Raw genomic sequence first — 18,582 nt, 5'->3', positions numbered from 1 at the left:
ATGCCCGCTCGGAAGGCCCCGGGTGGGGGGGGGGAGGGGGTTTGCAAGGCGGGAGGACCCGGATGTAGCGCCGGCCGCGGGGCACGCTGGGAGACGTAGTCCGTGCCGCTATTCCCCTTGGCCCGCCTTAATGAAGGCGCTGTTCATTAACCGTAATTAACAGCGCGGGGAGAACAACGGCCAGGAGAAGGCAATGCCTCCCCTCCAGCCCCTCCCCAGTCCAGAAGCAGGACGATCCTGAAGCACCTCAGGGGGGACGGGGGAGCGGAGCGGGCAGAGACACTGCTGGCCTGGCCGACATGAACTAAACCCCAAATTCCCTCCACCCTCAGCCCCAATTCCACGCTCATGCCATCCTTCTGAAGGCTCCCTAGCAGCCACGACCCCCCCGAACAAGCCCGCTTTCGTCTCCCCGTTAAGCATCGCATTAACAATTAGCGCCGGAAGTTCAAGGCGAGTCGCTGAGGCTTTAATTACAGCTCGTGTTTTCACAAGTTTATCTTTGAATCACACCTGCAAAGCGGCGACAATTTTACGATTTAAAAAGCAGGCCATTAAACAAAGCCCTCGGACGCCACCCTCAAGCTGGCGCCGTTCCTCACACATTCCCAACACGAGAGGGACAGTCGGACGCCGCCGCTCGGCACAGACCCTCGCGCTGGCTCAATTCCGAAGCCGCAGCAGCTCGCCGGGGTCTCGATTCGGGCTCGCCTCACACCACATCCACCTCGCGGGCAGAGCTTTCAGTGGCTCAGGGACTTTCTGCCCTTCAGCATGCGTCGGAGGATAACCTCGATGCCGGCCGGCGTGCTGATGCGCTTGATCCAGCCGTGGGTTCGTTTGCGCTTGCGGTTGTTGGGCTGATACTCGTTCCCACGTGCTTTTGTGCGGATTTGTTGGTGGTTCCAGGAAGGCGCCGGGCCGGGGCAGATGCCTGCAGGCTTGAAGGAGAGATGGCTTCTGAGAGGCAGCTCCAGGGAACTTGAGAGGACCGAGGCTGTTCGGAGCTGGAAAGCTTGCTGCAGTAGGAAAAATCTTTGGGAAAAAGGAAAAAAACCACAAAAAACAGAGAAGTGAGAAGAGAGAGCGGGGCGCTGCCGCTGACAGGAAAATAAAGGGCTTTTTTTCAGCCGTGAGGGAGGGGGCTGACCCTGTCGCGTCCCTCCCCCAGCCCAGGGCCCGCTCTCCCCTCACTCCCCGGGGTCGGGGGGTAACCCCACACCCCGCCCGCCCTCAGCCCTCCCCGGGCAGACGGCGGCCGCCGTTACCTGCCGCCAACAGCCCGCGGCCAGAGGCGGCCCAGCGCCGCCATCGCCCTCAACCCGTCCTGACAACACCGTCCTCCCAACAACACCGCCTCCTATTGGCTCCCTCCGCCCCGGCCAATCACGGCCGGATAGGAACGCGCATGCGCGCTGAGTGGGGCAGGGGCCGCATGGGCCGATGGGACTTGTAGTCCTGGGGAGGGGCTGGCCCGCCGCGCTGTTACCGTGGCAACGGCCGCGGGGTACGGCCTGGGCTTGCGAAGCGCCGAGGCCTCCTGCAATGGGGACGGGGCTCGTCCCTGTCACAAGCCACCAACAGAGCCAAAAAACGCCTCTAAGGAATAATTTCTTCCTTGCCAGAACGGTTCTGCCGGCGTCGGCTCCGGCGTTTGGGCCCCTCCGGGGCGGGAGGGCCAGGCAAGGCCCAGGGCCCTGTCACCGCACGGGGCCCACACCGCCGCCTCCTTCCCTGCCCGGCTGCCTCATCCATGAGGGGTGTGCTCTGGCTATCCCCAAAATTGTCACCACAAGCAGTGTGGAGCTCAGGTATCCATTTTTGGAAGCCCCGCCGGGCACCGTGATGGGCCCGGCAGAGGTTACACCGGTGCTGGGACCGACACCGGACTCCGATCACCTTCCTCCTCTAACATGTATACATGTATAAGGAGCAGCAGCATGTAGGATGTGCCAAGGCACTTACGGAAAGGTTCAGCCTCTGCCCGTTCCTGAGTAGGTGAATGTGATTATCTGCATTTTATAGAGCAGGGAAATGAGGTGCGGGAGGAAGAGGAGGACCACCGGCTGAGGGGGTCACAGGGTGAGTCACCAGTAACCCACAGGATCTCAGTCATCCTCGCCGTCTACTCTGATCATCGAAAAGATCCTTCAGATTGCTTTGCTGGAGGCAAGCCCAGCTGTATCGCCAAGAGCAGGCACCCGCGCTGGGATTTTTTCTGCACTGGTTTGGTGTGTTCCCACCAAAAGTCAGTACCGCCGGTCCGGCAGGGTGAGGGGATGTGACTCCAGCCCTCCCAAACCCACGGCTGTGAAAATAAACCCAAGAGACATTCGCCATTTTGTATTTGTCCTCCTGTCCCGGTCCCTGGGGGCCACGAGTTCACGCTTTCGGTGCATGGTCACCCGTGCTGAGCTCCAACACGCTCGTGGCACTGACACGCTCGTGGCCTCTGGGAAGCCACAAATACCAGAATGGTGAGAAAACAGTAAAAGGTAAAAAAGGAATTTGGTAACTCATCCCACTGGAAGGGGCAAAAAACCAGGGCGAGTCCTCCCGCTCCCCCAGCCCCTGGCAGGCTCCCCATGGGCGGGCTGCGGGGCTGCGCTGGGTCTTGCTTTGACTGGCAAGTCTCCTTGTCTGTCACGTCGAGAGCCCTCCTCTTTAGGAGGGATTTAAGGGGCTTTCTATGGCTATAGACTACAAGGACAAATAGCACCCCCAAACCCCCGAGCTCAGTTATGAAGCTGCTCATGGGGAGAAGATGGAAGGAGAGATTTCGGTCTAAAGCAGATGAGCTGAGCTGAAGGCATTGCTCCATCCTTCCCACCAGACAGGCGAAAAAATGTAATCGGAGGAGCTGAAAAGCTGAGCAGCCTGCCAGCGCTGGCACCCTGCATCCTGCACAGGCTCCCGCCGCCTCGGGCATCTCTGCCTCTCCCCCTTTGCCTCCTGCAAGATTTAAGCCTTTCATTTGCAATCTCGACTCCTGACAATCCTTGTCAATAAATGAGGTGAGCATCCTCTTCGGTCTCTCTCTCTTTGTGCGGAGGACTCGGAGCACAAGCTGTGATGTAGGGCATGCGCTGAAGCAGAGGGGAGGAAGGTGCTCTGCACGGGGAGCAAAATGGCCAAAAGATGTGTTTTTTCGAAGCTGATGGTGGGAAGAGATTTGAGAGGCGTTAGATGGGGTTGCAGGGGGAGAAGGCGACACGGTAGCCTTGCAGCGGCACGGCATTGCTTGCGCTTAAATAACCCTGTTACATTGAGCATGCTTTGAGCACGGGGTTATAAAAAGCTGCCCAGCAATAAAACTTAAGGGACGGCTTCTGTTGTGATGCAATTGCAGTAAATGATTGCTGGCTCTGACTGAAGACCCGCTGTTGCTATGTGCGTGTCAAATCTGCTTGGATTTTCGGTTGGAGATCGAGGGGGCACCTGCACGCATTGCTGCCCGGTGGAGGGGGCAGGGTTTTCTCCTGCCTCCTTGCAATGGTTTCTTCCAGCTTGCTGCTGGAGGACGTTTGCTGCTGGAGGAATCCAACCGGCTTTTCTGCAGCTATGCGGTGGGAGCAGGGGCGATCCCCTTGGAAATCCAGGAGGTTTGGGAAACGGAGGGGGTTAGGCGGGATTTCAGTGGCAGAGGTCAGGCACAGGTTACTCCGCTATGCATTGCATAATCTTTTGTTTCTCAAGGTCTTCTTCCTTCCTAAAGAGAGACGTGTGGCAGGCAGCCAGCTGCAGCTCCAGGCTGCCGTATGTCTTGCAGACACTCTGCTTTCCCTGCCATGCCGTTTCTTGACTGAATACAATTTGTCTGCGTCCTGCGGGGCCCTCGGCGAAGTCCCACTGCCCGCGGACAGGGACCGGTCCTCCCCCTCCTGGGAGGCTGCATCCCTGCCTGTGCTGAGGATTTCAGGGCTGCCTCCTTGGTTTTCTATTTGTACAACTGATAAAGCCTTCCTGCCTACTTACTCCTGACTGTCCTGATAAAGCTGCTATAATTGTATCAGGACGGGGAAGCCAGGCGTAGCAGAATAAATCCAGGTGCTTGACACCAGCTGAAGTGGCTTTTTCACATTCCCCCAGAGGGAAGTTCACTTTGCAGGGCTGAGACTAAGTGGCACAAACATTTTCTTGCGTGTATCTGAGATCAGTGCTTAAACAGACATTCTCTTTATGTGTTTCTCGATGCTGCAGTTTCTCCACTTTGCAGAGAGTGAATGACTGGGGGAGGCTGGGAAGAGCATAATAATATTTGCCCATTTCTCGGGAGTGTCGTGTGTCATCATTAATACTTGTGAGCCCCGGAGGGAAGGGATTAGAGCTGAACAAATTATTATGGCAGGTCGGATTCTGGCTGCAGCACATCTCACGATCCTCTCTGTCACCTCTCCTCCGAGGATTTGCAAGGAATTAGCAGATATCAAGTCCCTGCTACTCCCTGTGAGGGTCCAGAGCTCTGTGCAGGGAGGGGGATGGAGGTGCTGAGCAGTGATGGGACTCGCTGGGTTATGGGGAGGTTCATGGCCGTCGGCTCCGGCGCTGAATCCCGCTCGCGCTGCCCCTGCTGTAAACGATGCTCTCGGCTCGCTTATTGGGACCAAATATTTACCAGGACTTCTCTCTGCAGAGGTGGGCTCACTGCTGCCCTGGGGGCTGTCATGGAGAAACGCTCCTGCCCATAATTCAAGGTGTCCCCAGCAGGCACAGGACAGGAGGAGGAGATTTTTGTCATTCCCAGCACCCTGGACGTTTGGGACATTGGCTGTCCCCAGCAACCCAGCGGGGATGGGACCACTGTGGGAGGCAGGAACCAGGAGGCTGTATGGGGCAGGGGAGACCCTCTTCTCTGCAGGGATGGCAAAGGAAGAGCCAGCTTGGCTGGCCCGTCCTGGTGTGGCCGTAAGTGTGCCCATGCCATGCTGTCGCATCCCTGGGGCAGATGCGGCATGAGCACTGCCCTGATATACCACCCCACGGGCTCTGTGTCAGCCCCACCGGCTATATGTCAGCCCTGTGTGGCTGCCTGTCACGTTACCCCATTGGGCTTTCTGCCCTCCACCCTGCCACATCGCATCTCGTCCTGTTTTTCTCCAGCTGTGACATGGTGCCATCAAGTTGTATAAAATCTGAGGCGCTGCAGCCCGAAGTAGGTCAGTAAGTTGTTTTTCCCCAGCTGGGTTATTTATCGTGGCAGCAGAGGGAGGGTGAAGCCGGAGAACCCCGCATGGGTGCTCCAGGACGAGGTCTGGACCTGGGCAATAAATCATCCTCCCGGGATTAATCCCCAGCATCCCTCGAGCATCCCCTCTCTGCTGGGAGCAGTTTCCTGGGGGCAGCCATGATTCTGGTGGGGAGCGGGATGTGGGCATCAGCTTGGGGCGATGCCATCCGCCTTCCCAAGCCTGCGCCGTGTCCTCTGCCTCACGGGACACAGGGACCGATGGCAGGTTCACGCCACGCCTGACTCATTGTTGTGCCTGGCCTTATGTAACCGGTGCCGAAAATCTCGCTCTCTGCCGGGGGCGGCAGTGGAAGGTAGCCGGGATGGGGGGGGAGTAAAACAGCTCATCACCATGGTTACCAGCATCTTTGCAAAGTTCTTCACATCCATCTGGTTTCATTTTCAGCCCTTTTCATCTCACGGAGGGAACATCCCTTGATGTTTCTGGCTGCATCAGCCGTGGCAGACGGCGTGGTGGGTTAGAGGAGGCGCGTGGGAGGTGGGAGACGGACGCACTTTGCCTCCCAGCTCCCGAGACGAAGCCTGACATTGAGTCGAGTCGCTTAACCTCCTGTCCCTCCATTTCCCACCTAGTCGCTGAACGGCTCGACCGGGATGTGCTCGCTGATGGGATTCGGGTGGTGTTTTCTGAGTCTGATACCCAGCAGGGACTGCCACGTCCTGGACCACGAGCTCCAGCCTGGGCGTATCTGAGTGCAGGCATCTCTGCCCTCCTGAACAGCCCCTCTCTTGCAGCAGGATCCGGGCTCATACCCAGAGCCGATGAGGCTGGAGGGCGGCTCCATGGCCCGAACCCGGGCTCCTGGATCTGCCTGCAGAGCTCCTGACTGCCAGAGCCTTCCAGCAAATCAATTCTGGAAATGAACAGGATGGACTAATTGAGTTAATCCTGAGAAGTTAATCAATGTTGAGGCGGTTTGGCCAGAAGTCCTGTTTATAATCCATATAGAGATCATTAGTACCTTGTGAAATGGAGGCACAGTGCAAAGCCAGGCTTCATGAAAATCAGAGGCAGACTCACATCCAGGTCGCACAGGCTGAGCCCAGGGGACCCGTACCCAGTGCAGGTGCAGGATGTGGCCTGCCAGCCATGGGCAGAGCTCACGGAGAGCTCACAGTCGTGCTCACGGGGACTGCGAGACTCAGGGTCTGCCTGGTTTCTCCTCTCCCCTCAGATTTTCCACCTGCCCCATCTCTCTGTTCAGCATTAGCAGCTCAGAGCTGCTCGAGGATCAAGAGCAGCCCAAGCCTGGCACCAAGCTGATGCTCCAAAGCACGGCAAGAGCAGTGGTGTGTCTGTCCCAGTGCAAAGGCAGCTGGGCATCTTCCAGCCAGGGCTCCAGCCAGTCTGGTACCCAGCTCCTCGGGCTCATCACCCATCTGGAAGTGTGGCTCAGCAGAACAAACCGGCCCCTTGCCAGCGAGGTCTGGATTTGGCTTCTCCTTCCCAGGGCTCCGGGACCTCCTTCTCTTGCTCATCAGCTTGGATGGGTCCATCCCCAGAGGAGCAAAGGGTGCCCGGCGGGTGACCTAGCTGTTTAGCACAGTGCTCGGCCAGGCTGCAGGGAGCAGGGGGCTGCTGGAAAGCTCGTGGTGCAGCCAGATCCTGCATGGATGTGCTTGTGTCCAGAAGAGAGACTGTCGATGCGAGCCCAGGCACCAAATTGCAGAGAGCTGGGACTGCCATGCCCCATATCGGGGGGAGCCCCTGGGGAGCTCCCCGGCCAGCAGCGAGGAGAAGGAACACCCAGGACCAGCTTTGCTGCATTTCCAGTCCCTACAATTCAGCACCCAGAGCCTTACATGGTGTTTGCGTGGAAGTCGGGCCACTGTCCCCAGCAGAGCCAGGCGAGAATCAAACACTGGCTGCTGTCCTGAGAGCTGGCAGCACTCCCCGGATAAGCCGCTCCAGCTTTGCCAAGGGAACCGTTACCCGGATCGCCTGCCTGGAGCAAACAGACTGGTTTCTCCCGGGGAAACCCGCGAGCCGTGCATTGGGCTGGGGCTGGAGTGCCTGGGCTCCTTGCCGGCCAGCAGCTCTGGGCAGAGCCCGTCCGGTCCCCGGGAGCGTGCGGGGGCCAGGCTGGGCTTGTTGGGGTCTGTGGGGGTCTCTGAGGAGAGCATGGCGCTGGCTTCCCCAAATGTAGTGAATATTAAACGACGCAGAGAGGGAGCCCTGCACTCTCAGCCTGCCTCTGTCCCTCGCTTTGTTTTGCATGGTCTGCCAGCAAAGCGCCTGTAATCCTGCCAGATACACTTGAAGGGGTTGTTTGGGAAGCTAAGGGGACTGCTCCTGACAGCATCACTGGGATTTAGACGTTAAATTCCTCCCGGGAACATGCTTTTCCTTCTCCTCCCCCTGTGGGTACCTGCAGCCGCTGCTCGGGGGGCAGCCGGTGCCCCCTCCTGCAGGGACAGCCCCTCTGCGCAGCGCCCGCTCCGACTCTCTTTGCCCGTCGGCATCAATAATTCACCGTGTTTAGCTTCATCAATAATAAACGCACATCAGGCTGCCAGCCAGGGGAGGCAAGAACCTCCCCAGCCCCCCTTGGCACTGCCAGGATGGCATCAGGCTCTGGTCCCAGCACCGATGCCCCTGGTGCCACCAGCCCTTTCCTACCTCACATCTGCCTTTGCTCACATCTGGCTTCGCTTTTGGCCAGGCTCAGCAGTCCCAGCATCCGCAGCCCCCTCGCAAAGCCACCCGAGCACATCTGGAAGAGCAAATGTCACGGAATGAGCCTTGGGGACAGCAAGGACAGTGCTACATCCCCCCCCAGCCCATGTGGTGCCGGGTGGGGATGTGGGGAGAGGGTTTCCCACCCCCAAGCGGACGTTGGGTCGCTGCCCACCTCCTCCCCGGTTCTCTTGCCGTATTATTTTCAGACTTGGTTTGCGGAGTGACTTTAATTAAAACCTTCATCTCCAGTCCCTGTAATTTCCATCTCTCGCTATTTGTATTGGTGGTTTAGACTAGAGAGAGATATATATATTTAATTGGTATAAATAATGCATTTTCATAGCTGAATCTTTCCTTAGCTCCATATTTGGTGCCAGAAATAGCATTTTCATTTCAAACAGGCTTTTCTTTGCATGTTGCTTCCTTTGGCCAGAGCAGATCCCTTCTTGGAGGCCCGCGGCTGTGTGCCAGGGACTGCATGGGTCTGCAGCCGCTTGAGTTCATCTCTGCTGGGCATGCATACGTCACACCAGCTTGGTGACAGGGACGTGGCCCAGACAAAGCTGGATGGGGAGTGCTGGGTCCATCTTTGATCTGAAACAGAAGCCCATTTGCAGATGGCTGAGGAGGACTCTGCATTTGGGGAGCACCACATTCAGCCCCCGATGCATCCCCAGAGGCACGTTCTGCCTTCGCCTGCGCTGCTGCAGCTTTGCCCAGGGCTGACAGCAAAGCGGGGGGGGACAGGGCTGTCCCTGGTCCCCTGTGCCGCAGCCAGGACCCCCAGCAGGTCCCCACTGGGTGCTGGAGCTGGTGACTAATGCCCCCTTCTCCTGCCCCCCCCCATCTTGCCTTCATTGCAGGGAGCATAATGCTGAACAGCATCACCGATGGGCTCCTGTGCTGCCTGATGGGCAAGACGACGAACGCCGTGGGACCACTGGACAGCGTTGAGTCCAGCAATGGATACAGCTTCATGGAGGTGAAGCCAGGGAGGATCCTGCGGGTCAGGCACAGCATGCCCAACCGCCCGGCCCCAGAGGGGCCCGAGGAGACCCAGCCCAGCGGGCCAGAGCAGGGCACGGTGCACTGCAAGCGCAAGATCACCGTCTACCGCAACGGGCAGCTGGTGATCGAGAACCTGGGGGACGCCGTCCGCTCCGAGATCCTGCACTGCCAGAACAGCTCGGGAGAACCCAACAGCACCGTGGAGCTGGAGCTCTCCGACCTGGCCAGCCAAGCTCCTGCCCAGGGTCCCGCTGGCACGCCAGGATGCGGCACACGGGAAGCAGCCACTGCCCCTGGCAAGCGTCGGAAGCGTAAACCCAAGAAAGTCATCAACATCGACTGCAAGAAGCAGATCACGAGCTGCAAAGGGACACACAGCGACGTGGTCCTCTTCTTCATCCACGGTGTGGGCGGCTCGCTGGACATCTGGAAGGAGCAGCTGGACTTCTTTACCAAGCTGGGCTACGAAGTGGTGGCTCCTGACCTGGCCGGCCACGGCTGCAGCTCGGCTCCCCAAATTGCTGCCGCGTACACCTTCTATGCGCTGGCGGAGGACATAAGAGCCGTTTTCAAGCGCTACGCGAAGAAGAGGAATATCTTGATAGGACACTCTTATGGGTAAGGGACCAGGGGTTCCCAGGAGGGAAGGGCTAGATTCATCCTCCCTCATCCTCTCCTTGGCAGCAAATGCCCAACAAATCCTGCACTTCAGGGGCTGAGAAGCAGAGGAGGGGTGTGGGGTTTCCCATTCTGGGTTTATCCCTCAGCTTTGATCTCCTACATCCTCTTGGTGTGTGTTCCTGGGTCCAGCTAATCCCAGAGCCCATCCTCCAGCAGGGAAGTTGGCAGAGCACAGCCTATAAATAGAGTAAGCCCAAGAAAGTCAATTAGATGGAGACTAAGCAGTGCAGAGAGCAGGGCTAGGAGGAGAGGGAGCCAGAGCTGGGCAGGATTAGATCAGAAGGACAAGGCTGGTCCAGGCTGGCAGGCACCCAAGCGGGTCCCAGCACCCTGCTTTGGTCTGCGCAGGAGTGAAACTCCAAGCTAAGCCCCTCTGCCTGGGCGCTGTGGGGCACTGGCTGGGTGTTTTGACTGGGGTTACCCTGCACCAGAAAGGGGGGAGCACGGGTCAAACAAGGGGGTGTAGTCTGGGCTCCAGCCATGGATCCTTGGGATCTGCCTTGGGATGCAGCATCCTCCAGTGCCATGGGGTCAGAGCACGGCTTCCACGTCTCTCTCTCCCCGCAGGGTGTCTTTCTGCACCTTCCTCGCCCACGAGTATCCAGACCTGGTCCACAAGGTGATCATGATCAACGGAGGGGGCCCAACAGCGCTGGAACCCAGCCTCTGCTCCATCTTCAACATGCCCACCTGCGTGCTGCACTGTCTGTCCCCGTGCCTGGCCTGGAGCTTCCTCAAGTGAGTGGCTGTACCGGCACCACGGCGCTGGGGAGGGTTGTCCCCGGCCAGCCTGGCTTCCAGCCACCGTGGGCAGGGACACCGTGTCCTGCCAGCAGCGTCCCCCACGCTCCTGGCCCCCCAATGCCGAGGCACCGCGCTGGGCTAACCCTCTGCCCGTGCCGGCTCTGTCCCGCAGGGCTGGCTTCGCTCGCCAGGGTGCCAAAGAGAAGCAGCTGCTGAAGGAAGGCAATGCCTTCAACGTGTCCTCCTTCGTGCTGCGCGCCATGATGAGCGGGCAGTACTGGCCGGAGGGTGACGAGGTTTACCACGCGGAGCTGGCCGTGCCCGTGCTCCTGGTCCATGGCATGCACGACAAGTTCGTCCCGGTGGAGGAGGACCAGCGAATGGCCGAGGTAAGGGACCGAGTGGGGCTGGCGGGGTGGGCAAGGGCTGGGGTCCGCCTGCCAGCACGTGGCAACGCAGGCAAGGGGCTCGTCCCAGCACTGATGCCTGCCGCTGCCGCCATCTCCCTCCAGATCCTGCTGATCGCCTTCCTGAAGGTGATCGACGAGGGCAGCCACATGGTGATGATGGAGTGTCCCGAGACGGTGAACACGCTGCTCCACGAGTTCATCCTGTGGGAGCCCGAGACGCCAGCTGGGGACGGGCAAGGGGAGAAGAAATAAGGCGGCGGGACGCGGTGACCGGGCTGCTCCGATGGGAGAGATGTTTCGGAGCGGAGAGGGTTTTGCAAGAGCGGAGGGGTGCGGCAGAGGCTGTCCTTGCCGGGAGCTCAGCCAATTTTCTTTCCCGGCCGCATCGGAGGCTGGTGGCGGAGCACGGAGGCTCCCCAAGGCAGGGGTGCGCAGGGCCGGCAGCGGGAACACGGCAGACCTGGTCCCCATCCCCTCGGGGATGGCATGGCAGCCACTGGAGCGTCTTCATCCTGTTTCTTTGTAGTATTATTTTCCTCACGCAGCAACCCCCCGGGGATGGAGAGGAGGCAGCCGCGTGGAGACTGGTCCCAACTGCAGCAAAAGAGGAAGAACTTGGAGGGGTTCCTCCAGGGAGAGTGTGTCAGCTCTGGCACCTTCCCAGCCAGGGCTGGAGGAGCTGAGCTGGGATTGCTTTAAGGGGAAGCCAAAGGCTCCTCAGCCTCAGCAGCGGGATTTGCCTCTCTGAGCCCCGCAGTGCCTCACTCGAGCCATCTGTGGGGCTGGGAGGACAGGACCACCATTTTTGCCAGCAGCCGCACACATGGCATCCAGCAGCTCCTGCCTGGTGCTGGCAAGGGTCTGCCTGCACAGCTCATCTCTGCCTGGCCAGGAGATGAGGACGAGGAGGTGACCTGCTCCAATGGGCACAGCCAGAAGGACCATCAGCTCCCCCGCCGTGGTGGGACTGGCTTGGCTGTGGTGGGGAGGACAACGCCAAACCTGAGGTCTCCTGCGGTCCCTGGTGCCACCGTCCATGCAGTCACGTCCCCAACCGCCATCGCTTTAGGTACCGCAGCACCGGCTTCTGCAGAGCCCTCTGCTTCCCTCCTGCTGCCACATCCTCGAGATGCTCGGAGCCATCACCACCACGCAGCGATTCCCGCAGCTTCCAATCCACTCGCCCTTCCCAGCTTCCAGCTCCTCCGTGACTCTGGGACCCACCACCCACTCCCGGACCACATGCCCACATGGATCACACCCGTCCCTTGTGCACTGGGGGACCAGCAATACACCATCCCGTTGCCACTGTGTCCATCCTTACCGATGACTCCTGTGTGGATCCACAGGATCTTGGAGCAACACGGGAGTGACGAAGAAAACCGCGACCATCTGATTGCAATGGACAACAGCTCGTTACCTGCTGATACCATTCTGTACATAACCCATCGGTCCCATCATCTCCTCCCCTCTGCGCTTCGCATCCCGCTGCCAGGAGCCAGGCAGGACCGAGAAGGTACACAAGAAGTGACGAGCGGGGGCCTGGGTGCCGTTGTGAGGTCTGGGAGCTCCCGGCTGCACCGGGACAGGTGGGAGCCTGAGCGAGCCGGGAGGATGCTGTGCTCAGGGGACGGCCCCAGCCTCCCCACTACCCCAAAGAGCAGAGCCGCTCCCTGCTTTGTTTCCCTCTTATTTACCCCCATCTAAACCAAAGAAACAACCAGTCCCACAGAAACCTCACCCTTGGCCTACGTCCCACCCAGACCCCCTCGCCCCAAACGGGGCTGGTACCACACCAAGGCACCCCAGGTTGGCTTGAGGGGCTCCTGGCTGGGCAGGGCTGCTCCAACCGGAGCTGGCACCCACCTGCAACGCGCCTTCCCCAAGGCCGAGCCCATCTTTCTCCCCAAACTGAGCGATGTAGAAGAGGAAGGGTCCCTCAGAGCCAGCCCCGGTGTGACGGGGACCCTGCGTGATGAGTGTCCCCAGGCAGCCCCCCTCCGTCCCAGCACCGGGGCAGAGCTGCCCCTCTGCCAGCGCCTGCCCCTGCCCGCTGCTGCCACAACCTGTCTCATAATGAGAATTTTAATGACGCTGGGTTCAGATCGTTTCCATGAGCTTTCCCCTGCAACACCCCTCCCACCCCATCCCAGGCAGGGGAGAATCCGCAGCACGGCTGGGGTCTGCAACGAGGGTACCCAGAAATGCCACCATACCCCAAAACACGGCTCTGCCCCTGCCGTGACCCCCCAGCCGGCTCCAGGCAACTGTCAGTGCCCAGCTGCAGGCCACAGCTCTTCAACCTCTGTTTGCCACGGAGTCTGTGCCGCTTGTACCCACATCGCTTGTGCTAAGACCAAGGCAAACCACGCACCATAACCCCGCCGCTGAGCCACGCGCTGTGTTAGTGCCATTTCATACAGTAAAGCTGTGTTATATTCTCAGCCGTGTCCGACTCGATGATCGGGAGAGATGTGCCGGGCACAGGGTCTGTCCTAGGAGCATGGCAGAGCAGGGAAGCGAAGCCAGAAATCACGTACAGCTTGGATTTCTTAGCAAAAGAAGGCCTGCGTGATTTATTTGTCACCCTTTAGGGAAATACAAAAACAGAAAAATTCTAGCCAGTGTTCACGACATAAAACCCGCACCCGGAGCGCAGCTGCCTCCTCGGACGGGGCAGAGGGGAGGTGCAGGCGGCGGGTGCCCCCCAGCACCCCAGGGTGCTCAGCGCCCACCCTGGATGTCTGCCGGCCGGAGCTGCCGCTCACCCTCAGCCAGGAAGATGCGCATGGCCCTGTGCAGCATGTGAACACCCAGGCGCCGGCGTCGGTCCGCCGGCCAGCTCGCCGCCACGCCGTAGCAGTTCCCTTTCCTCTGGTTGGTGATGGTCTGCAGCCCTGCAGGGACAGGGTCAGCACCCACAGACCCGGCCCCCTGCTCCCCATCAGCACCCACAGGGATGGAGGCAGCCCCCCACCCCAGGCAGTTTTTTTCCCCGCAGAAGATGGGGGTTTGGGGGATTGTGTCCAGACCCTGTGCTGGCAACCAGGGACCCCAAAGTCCCCGTGTGCCCCAGGATGGGCTGCATCCCCCCTCTGTGTCCTCCCAGCTCCTGCATGGGGTGGGAGAGAGGGATGCAGGGAGTCGGAGTGACGGAGGAACCGATGCCAGGAGCTGCGGCAGGGGACTGGGGCAGCACCATTTCCCCCTGCCCAGCCCTCCTTACCCAGAGCCTCCACGAGGCAGCCCTCCCGTGTGTAAGCCTCCGCCGGGACGGCGTTCTGGAAGCAGTGCACAGAGATGATGCCCTGCCCGCTCACCCAGATCTCCAGAATGCGCCGCACCTTGGGGCAACCCTACGGGACGGGAGGCACCATCACCACGGCCTCGAGCTCCCCAGTGCAGCCCCCCATGCCCATCACCATGGTCCCAAGCCCCCCCCAGCCCATCCCACCTTCCGTGTCCCAGCGCGGTGCTGGCTCAGCGCCTCGGCGAGGTGGCAGTAGGGCCGGGCACGCGTCCCCTTGCCCACATAGAAGATGGCTTCGATGAAGGTCCTGAAGCACTCGGCTGGGCTCAGGCGGTGGGAGCGGAGCGGCAGGTTCTGGGTGGTCCTGAGGGTGCAAAGCCCCAGCTTTGAGGCTTGATGCCTCCCAGGGGTCCCCACTCAGCCCCCCCCCCCAGCACTGGGGACGTGTGGGGCAGTGGCATGGCCCTACCTGGGGTCGAGGAGGAGGTAGTTGAAGCTGGACTTGACCAGCCCTTCCCGCCAGTGCCGGCTCCGGTCGGGGCGGTCAAATTGCCGGACCAGTGCCAGCTCGTCCTGGGTGCAGTCAGGGACACAGCCGGTCCGCAGCGCGGCCGCCAGCTCGGGGCTGTGCCCTGGAGCGGCTGTGCCGGCATCGGGGAGCACCATCAGTCCCACGCCAGCACTGCGGGGACCGGCCAGCCAAGCGGTGGGGAGGAATCGCCGGGACTCACCTGCCGGCCTCCCCCGGCGTCCCCTCACCAGCTCCTCCAGCCGCCGCAGGTACAGCCGCCTGGTGAGCTCCGTGACGGGCCCCGGATCATCCCCCAGCGCCCGCAGCCGGCGGCGCAGAGCTTCATCCGAGAGGGGCCGCGGCGGTGCCGTGCACGCTCGCCCATCCTGGGCCGTGGCGTCCTCGGGGCTGGCGATGGCCTCTGTGCCGGGGCTGTGCTGCTTGGTGGGTACCCGTCCCTGCTCTTCATCCTCGAGGTGGTCCGTGGTGCGGTGAGTGCTGCAGCCGGTGGGCGAGAGCGGCACGGCCAGGGTCCCCAGCTCCACCACAGTGCTGCCTGGCAGCCGAGGGGCCGGGAGGCGGCTGAAGCTCCCGTGGGGCCGTGGGGGCTGGTGTGTCCCCAAGGGCAAGGGGTCCTGCCACCCAGAACCATCCTCCAGCACCCTGGGGTTGGGGCTGCCGGCAGCATGGGGGGAGTCCCAAGCATCTGATGGGGAGTCCTGGGGGTGGCCGTGGTCCCCAGCGACCACCAGGACCGTGGGGCTAGAGCTGGGGGAGCCCTGAGAATCTGATGGGGACTCCTGGGGATGGCCGTGGTCCCCAGGGACCAGCAGGACCGTGGGGCTAGATCCAGGGGAGCCCTGAGCATCTGACGGGGAGTCCTGGGGGCAGCCGTGGTCCCCAGGGACCAGCAGGACTGTGGGGCTGGAGCTAGGGGAACTGCTGGCCCCTGGGGGCGAGCTGGGCTGGCTGGGGGCTCCAGGGAGGATCTCGGTGTCATCCAAAGAGCCTGTCCCCTCTCCATCCCCGCTAGACACATCCTCACCCCCCAGGGTGATGCAGCGCCCTGAGGTGGTGACAGGGTCCTTGGGGACACCCCGGGGTGCTCTGAGCCTGGGGGGCCTCCGAGGCATCTCCAGCGTCTCATCGAAGAGGGAGGAGGAAGAGGAGGCACTGAGCCGTGCTGCAGAGGCCCGGAGGCGGCTCTTGGTCCTGAGGGTGACGTGGCGGTGACTGTGGGGCTCCTGGTCCCGGGGGGTGACATCCCCAGTGGTGAGACTGGCCAGGCTGGGAAGGGGTCCTGGAGTGCAGGGGGGGGAACCCTGGAGGCTGCACGCCTGGAGCTGGACAAGCAGCTCCCCTACATCACCCACATCTGAGCCATCCTTGCAGCAAGGGGCTGCCCTTGAGGTACCCCAAAAATCCTCACTCTGCACCCGCTCCGCGTTTGGGGGGCTGGCAGGGGGCAGCTCCCAGGTGGCAGCTCCGGTTGGGGAAGGGGCTTCGCCCAGCTCTGACCCTGCAGCTGCCCTGGGCTGGGGGGAGCGGCGGTGCCAAACCCCTGGGCACCCCCTGGCCTCGGTGGGCTCCAGGGTCTCCACGGCGGTGACGAAGCGCTCGCTGGCACTGCTGCTGTCCCCAAGGCTGCTGCGGTCCCAGTCCCCAGCCCCAGCCTCGAGCACTGCCGTCCCCGGGTCAGGGGGTAGCCCAGACCAGTGCCGGCCCAGTGCCGGTCCCCGGGGGACACCGGGACGGTGCTGAGCTGCAGCACCTGGGATGTCACCGTGCCGGATCCCCGGTCTCCGGCACGCCACGGAGCAGCTGCTCAGGCCACCGTGGAACAGGGGAGCTGCGGGAGATGCCCTGTGTCCCCCCAGGACCCTGCTGCAAGACTGGAGCTGGGGGGAGTTCAGGGACCCACTGGGACCAAAATCCTGCTGGGGACAGGGGCTGTCCCCAGTGCTGGGTTCAAGGAGAGCCTGGGGGGGACCCCCCGTCCTTCCCCCCATGGTCTGGCTCTGGGGTCCCTCCTCGAGCTCATCCCCGGCCGAAAGCAGCGTGCTGGAGGCGAGGGGCTGCGGGGGGAGAGCTGAGCCCCTGGGGTCTGCCTGGGGCCATGGGGCAAAGGAGGGGATGGAGAGGGAAGGGGGCTCCGGGGGACAATCCAGCCAGAGCGGGGGCTCCCCCAAACCACAGCTGTCCCCCAGCTCCAGCTCCTCCAGCTGGGACCTGCGGGTGCTGCTCAGGGGCCCAGTCTCTGACCCATCCTCAGGGAGCTGGGAGAAGACGCTGTCTTCGGTGCCATCCTCGGTCAGGAAGGACAGGGAGCGCCTGGCCCCCCCCCGGGTCTGGGGGCAGAGATGGGAGTCAGCATCCAGCCCAAACCGGGGGGCTGGATCAGCCCCCCTGACACTTGCCCCGGCCACAGGGGCACCCTGGGGACCTCACCCTCCGTGGGGGCCCAACCTCGGGCATACTGCAAGTCCCGCAGGATCTGCACATGCGCACGGTTGCCCTGTCCCAGCGCCAGGTCGATGGCTCGTTTCCCATCCTGCGGGGAGGGGACATTGCTGTCACCGCTGCCAGGGCCACCGTGGGGTGACACGGCCCCACCAGGGCCAGGAGGACACCCGCTGCTCACCCCCCCCACCGATGACGAGGGTCCCAGCCCAGGCAGCACCTCCAAGGTACCGTCCTCATCCCCAAAGCTGTCCCTGCTAACCTGGTCTCGGAGCTCCGGGACCCCCCCTTTCTTCAGCGGGACCTCGAGGCACCTGCAGCAACCCCAGGACGCGGCGACGTGCAGCGGCATCAGCTCCTCGGCGGGCCTGGAGCAGGAGAAGGAGCAGGAATTCACCCCCAGCCCACTGCACACCCCCGGCTTGGCCGGCACGTCAGGGTCACGGCCGGCAGGTCAAGGGCATGGCTGTCCCCTCGGGGTCACACAAGTGCCACCGGCCCCGCAGCCGGGTGCTCCAGCATTGCTGGGGGGGGGACACACACACACGACACTGCGTGGCCCCGGCGGTTACGTGGCATTGGGGTCCCTGCTGTGGTGCAGCCCCCACTGCCCTAAAAGGGCCCCCACCGCCCTAAAAGGGCCCCCACTGCCCTGTGGCACAGCCGCAGGTATAAATAATGGCTCCCGGGTCGGAGCCACGCACTGGGGCACCCAAAGCGGGACCCCGCCAGCGTGAGGACACCCCTGTGCCCCCACCCCCCCGACCCCCCACCCCGTGCAACGCACCCAACACCCCCCTGCCCAAGGCAGCAAATGCACACACCCCCCCCCGCCCTGCTCCGTGCATGACCCCCCCCCCAGGGCCACATGTGCTGCACCCCCTCCCAGTGCCTGCACCGGCCCCCCCATACCCCCAGGGCAGTGCCAGGGGCCCCCCCTCCCCAGTGCAATCCCCCCCCCCCGGGGGGGGCAGCGCATACAGGGCTACCCCTAAGCAACTCCCCCCCCCCGTTCCCCCCCAGGCCCGAGTTGCAGCACATGCAAGGCGCCCCCCCCGCCCGGTGCAAGGCCGGTATTGCAAAGCGCCCCCCCCCCCCCCCCCCCCCGCGCAATGTCCCCTTACGGCTCGCGCCGTCCCGCGCTGCTCATGTCCCCCCCGCGCAGGCGCGCGGCGCCCCGCCCGTTCGAACCCCCCGCGCCCCGCCGCTCATTGGCTGGGCTAAGCGACCAATAGGAGCCGGCCGAAGGCAGCCACGCCCACCCCGCCAGATGTGGTAGCAGCTGGAGGGGCGGGGCCGCACCGCCCAATGCTTCCCAGTAACTGCGCCGGCTCCGCCCAGTGCCTCCCAGTAACTGCACCGGCTCCACCTAGTGCCTCCCAGTAACTGCACCGGCACTGCCCAGTAACTGCACCAGCACCTCCCAGTGTCCCCCAGTAACTGCACCAGCTCCACCCAGTGCCTCCCAGTAACTGCACCGGCATCTCCCAGTGCTTCCCAGTAACTGCACCGGCTCCGCCCAGTGCCTCCCAGTAACTGCACCGGCACTGCCCAGTGTCCCCCAGTAACTGCACCAGCTCCACCCAGTGC

The 18,582-nt window shown here is 62.3% G+C and overlaps 3 protein-coding genes across 3 annotated transcripts; 1 reads left to right on the top strand and 2 right to left on the bottom strand.

Annotated features, from left to right (window-relative positions):
* Positions 1–447: 447 nt before the first annotated feature.
* On the bottom strand, positions 448–1,389 carry MRPL34 (mitochondrial ribosomal protein L34). Its single transcript, XM_052801393.1, has 2 exons — positions 1,269–1,389; positions 448–1,035 (listed from the first exon to the last, which is right to left on the bottom strand). Exons 1-2 carry the CDS (start codon positions 1,310–1,312, stop codon positions 744–746), a joined length of 336 nt encoding a protein of 111 aa, XP_052657353.1. The 5' UTR covers positions 1,313–1,389; the 3' UTR covers positions 448–743.
* A 1,279-nt stretch (positions 1,390–2,668) lies between these two features.
* On the top strand, positions 2,669–13,215 carry ABHD8 (abhydrolase domain containing 8). Its single transcript, XM_052802038.1, has 5 exons — positions 2,669–3,014; positions 8,792–9,554; positions 10,185–10,355; positions 10,534–10,750; positions 10,874–13,215. Exons 2-5 carry the CDS (start codon positions 8,800–8,802, stop codon positions 11,021–11,023), a joined length of 1,293 nt encoding a protein of 430 aa, XP_052657998.1. The 5' UTR covers positions 2,669–3,014; positions 8,792–8,799; the 3' UTR covers positions 11,024–13,215.
* Positions 13,216–13,326: 111 nt separating this feature from the next.
* Positions 13,327–17,377, bottom strand: ANKLE1 (ankyrin repeat and LEM domain containing 1). The gene is made up of 7 exons (XM_052801654.1): positions 17,255–17,377; positions 16,967–17,083; positions 14,753–16,880; positions 14,491–14,662; positions 14,226–14,385; positions 13,998–14,127; positions 13,327–13,668 (listed from the first exon to the last, which is right to left on the bottom strand). The coding sequence occupies exons 1-7, from the start codon at positions 17,342–17,344 to the stop codon at positions 13,496–13,498; spliced, it is 2,970 nt and encodes a 989-aa protein (XP_052657614.1). The 5' UTR covers positions 17,345–17,377; the 3' UTR covers positions 13,327–13,495.
* Positions 17,378–18,582: the final 1,205 nt, after the last annotated feature.

This window comes from Harpia harpyja, chromosome 11, assembly GCF_026419915.1.
Source record: "Harpia harpyja isolate bHarHar1 chromosome 11, bHarHar1 primary haplotype, whole genome shotgun sequence".
Taxonomy (NCBI): Eukaryota; Metazoa; Chordata; class Aves; order Accipitriformes; family Accipitridae; genus Harpia; species Harpia harpyja.
This window is presented reverse-complemented; position numbering and strand designations above follow the sequence as displayed.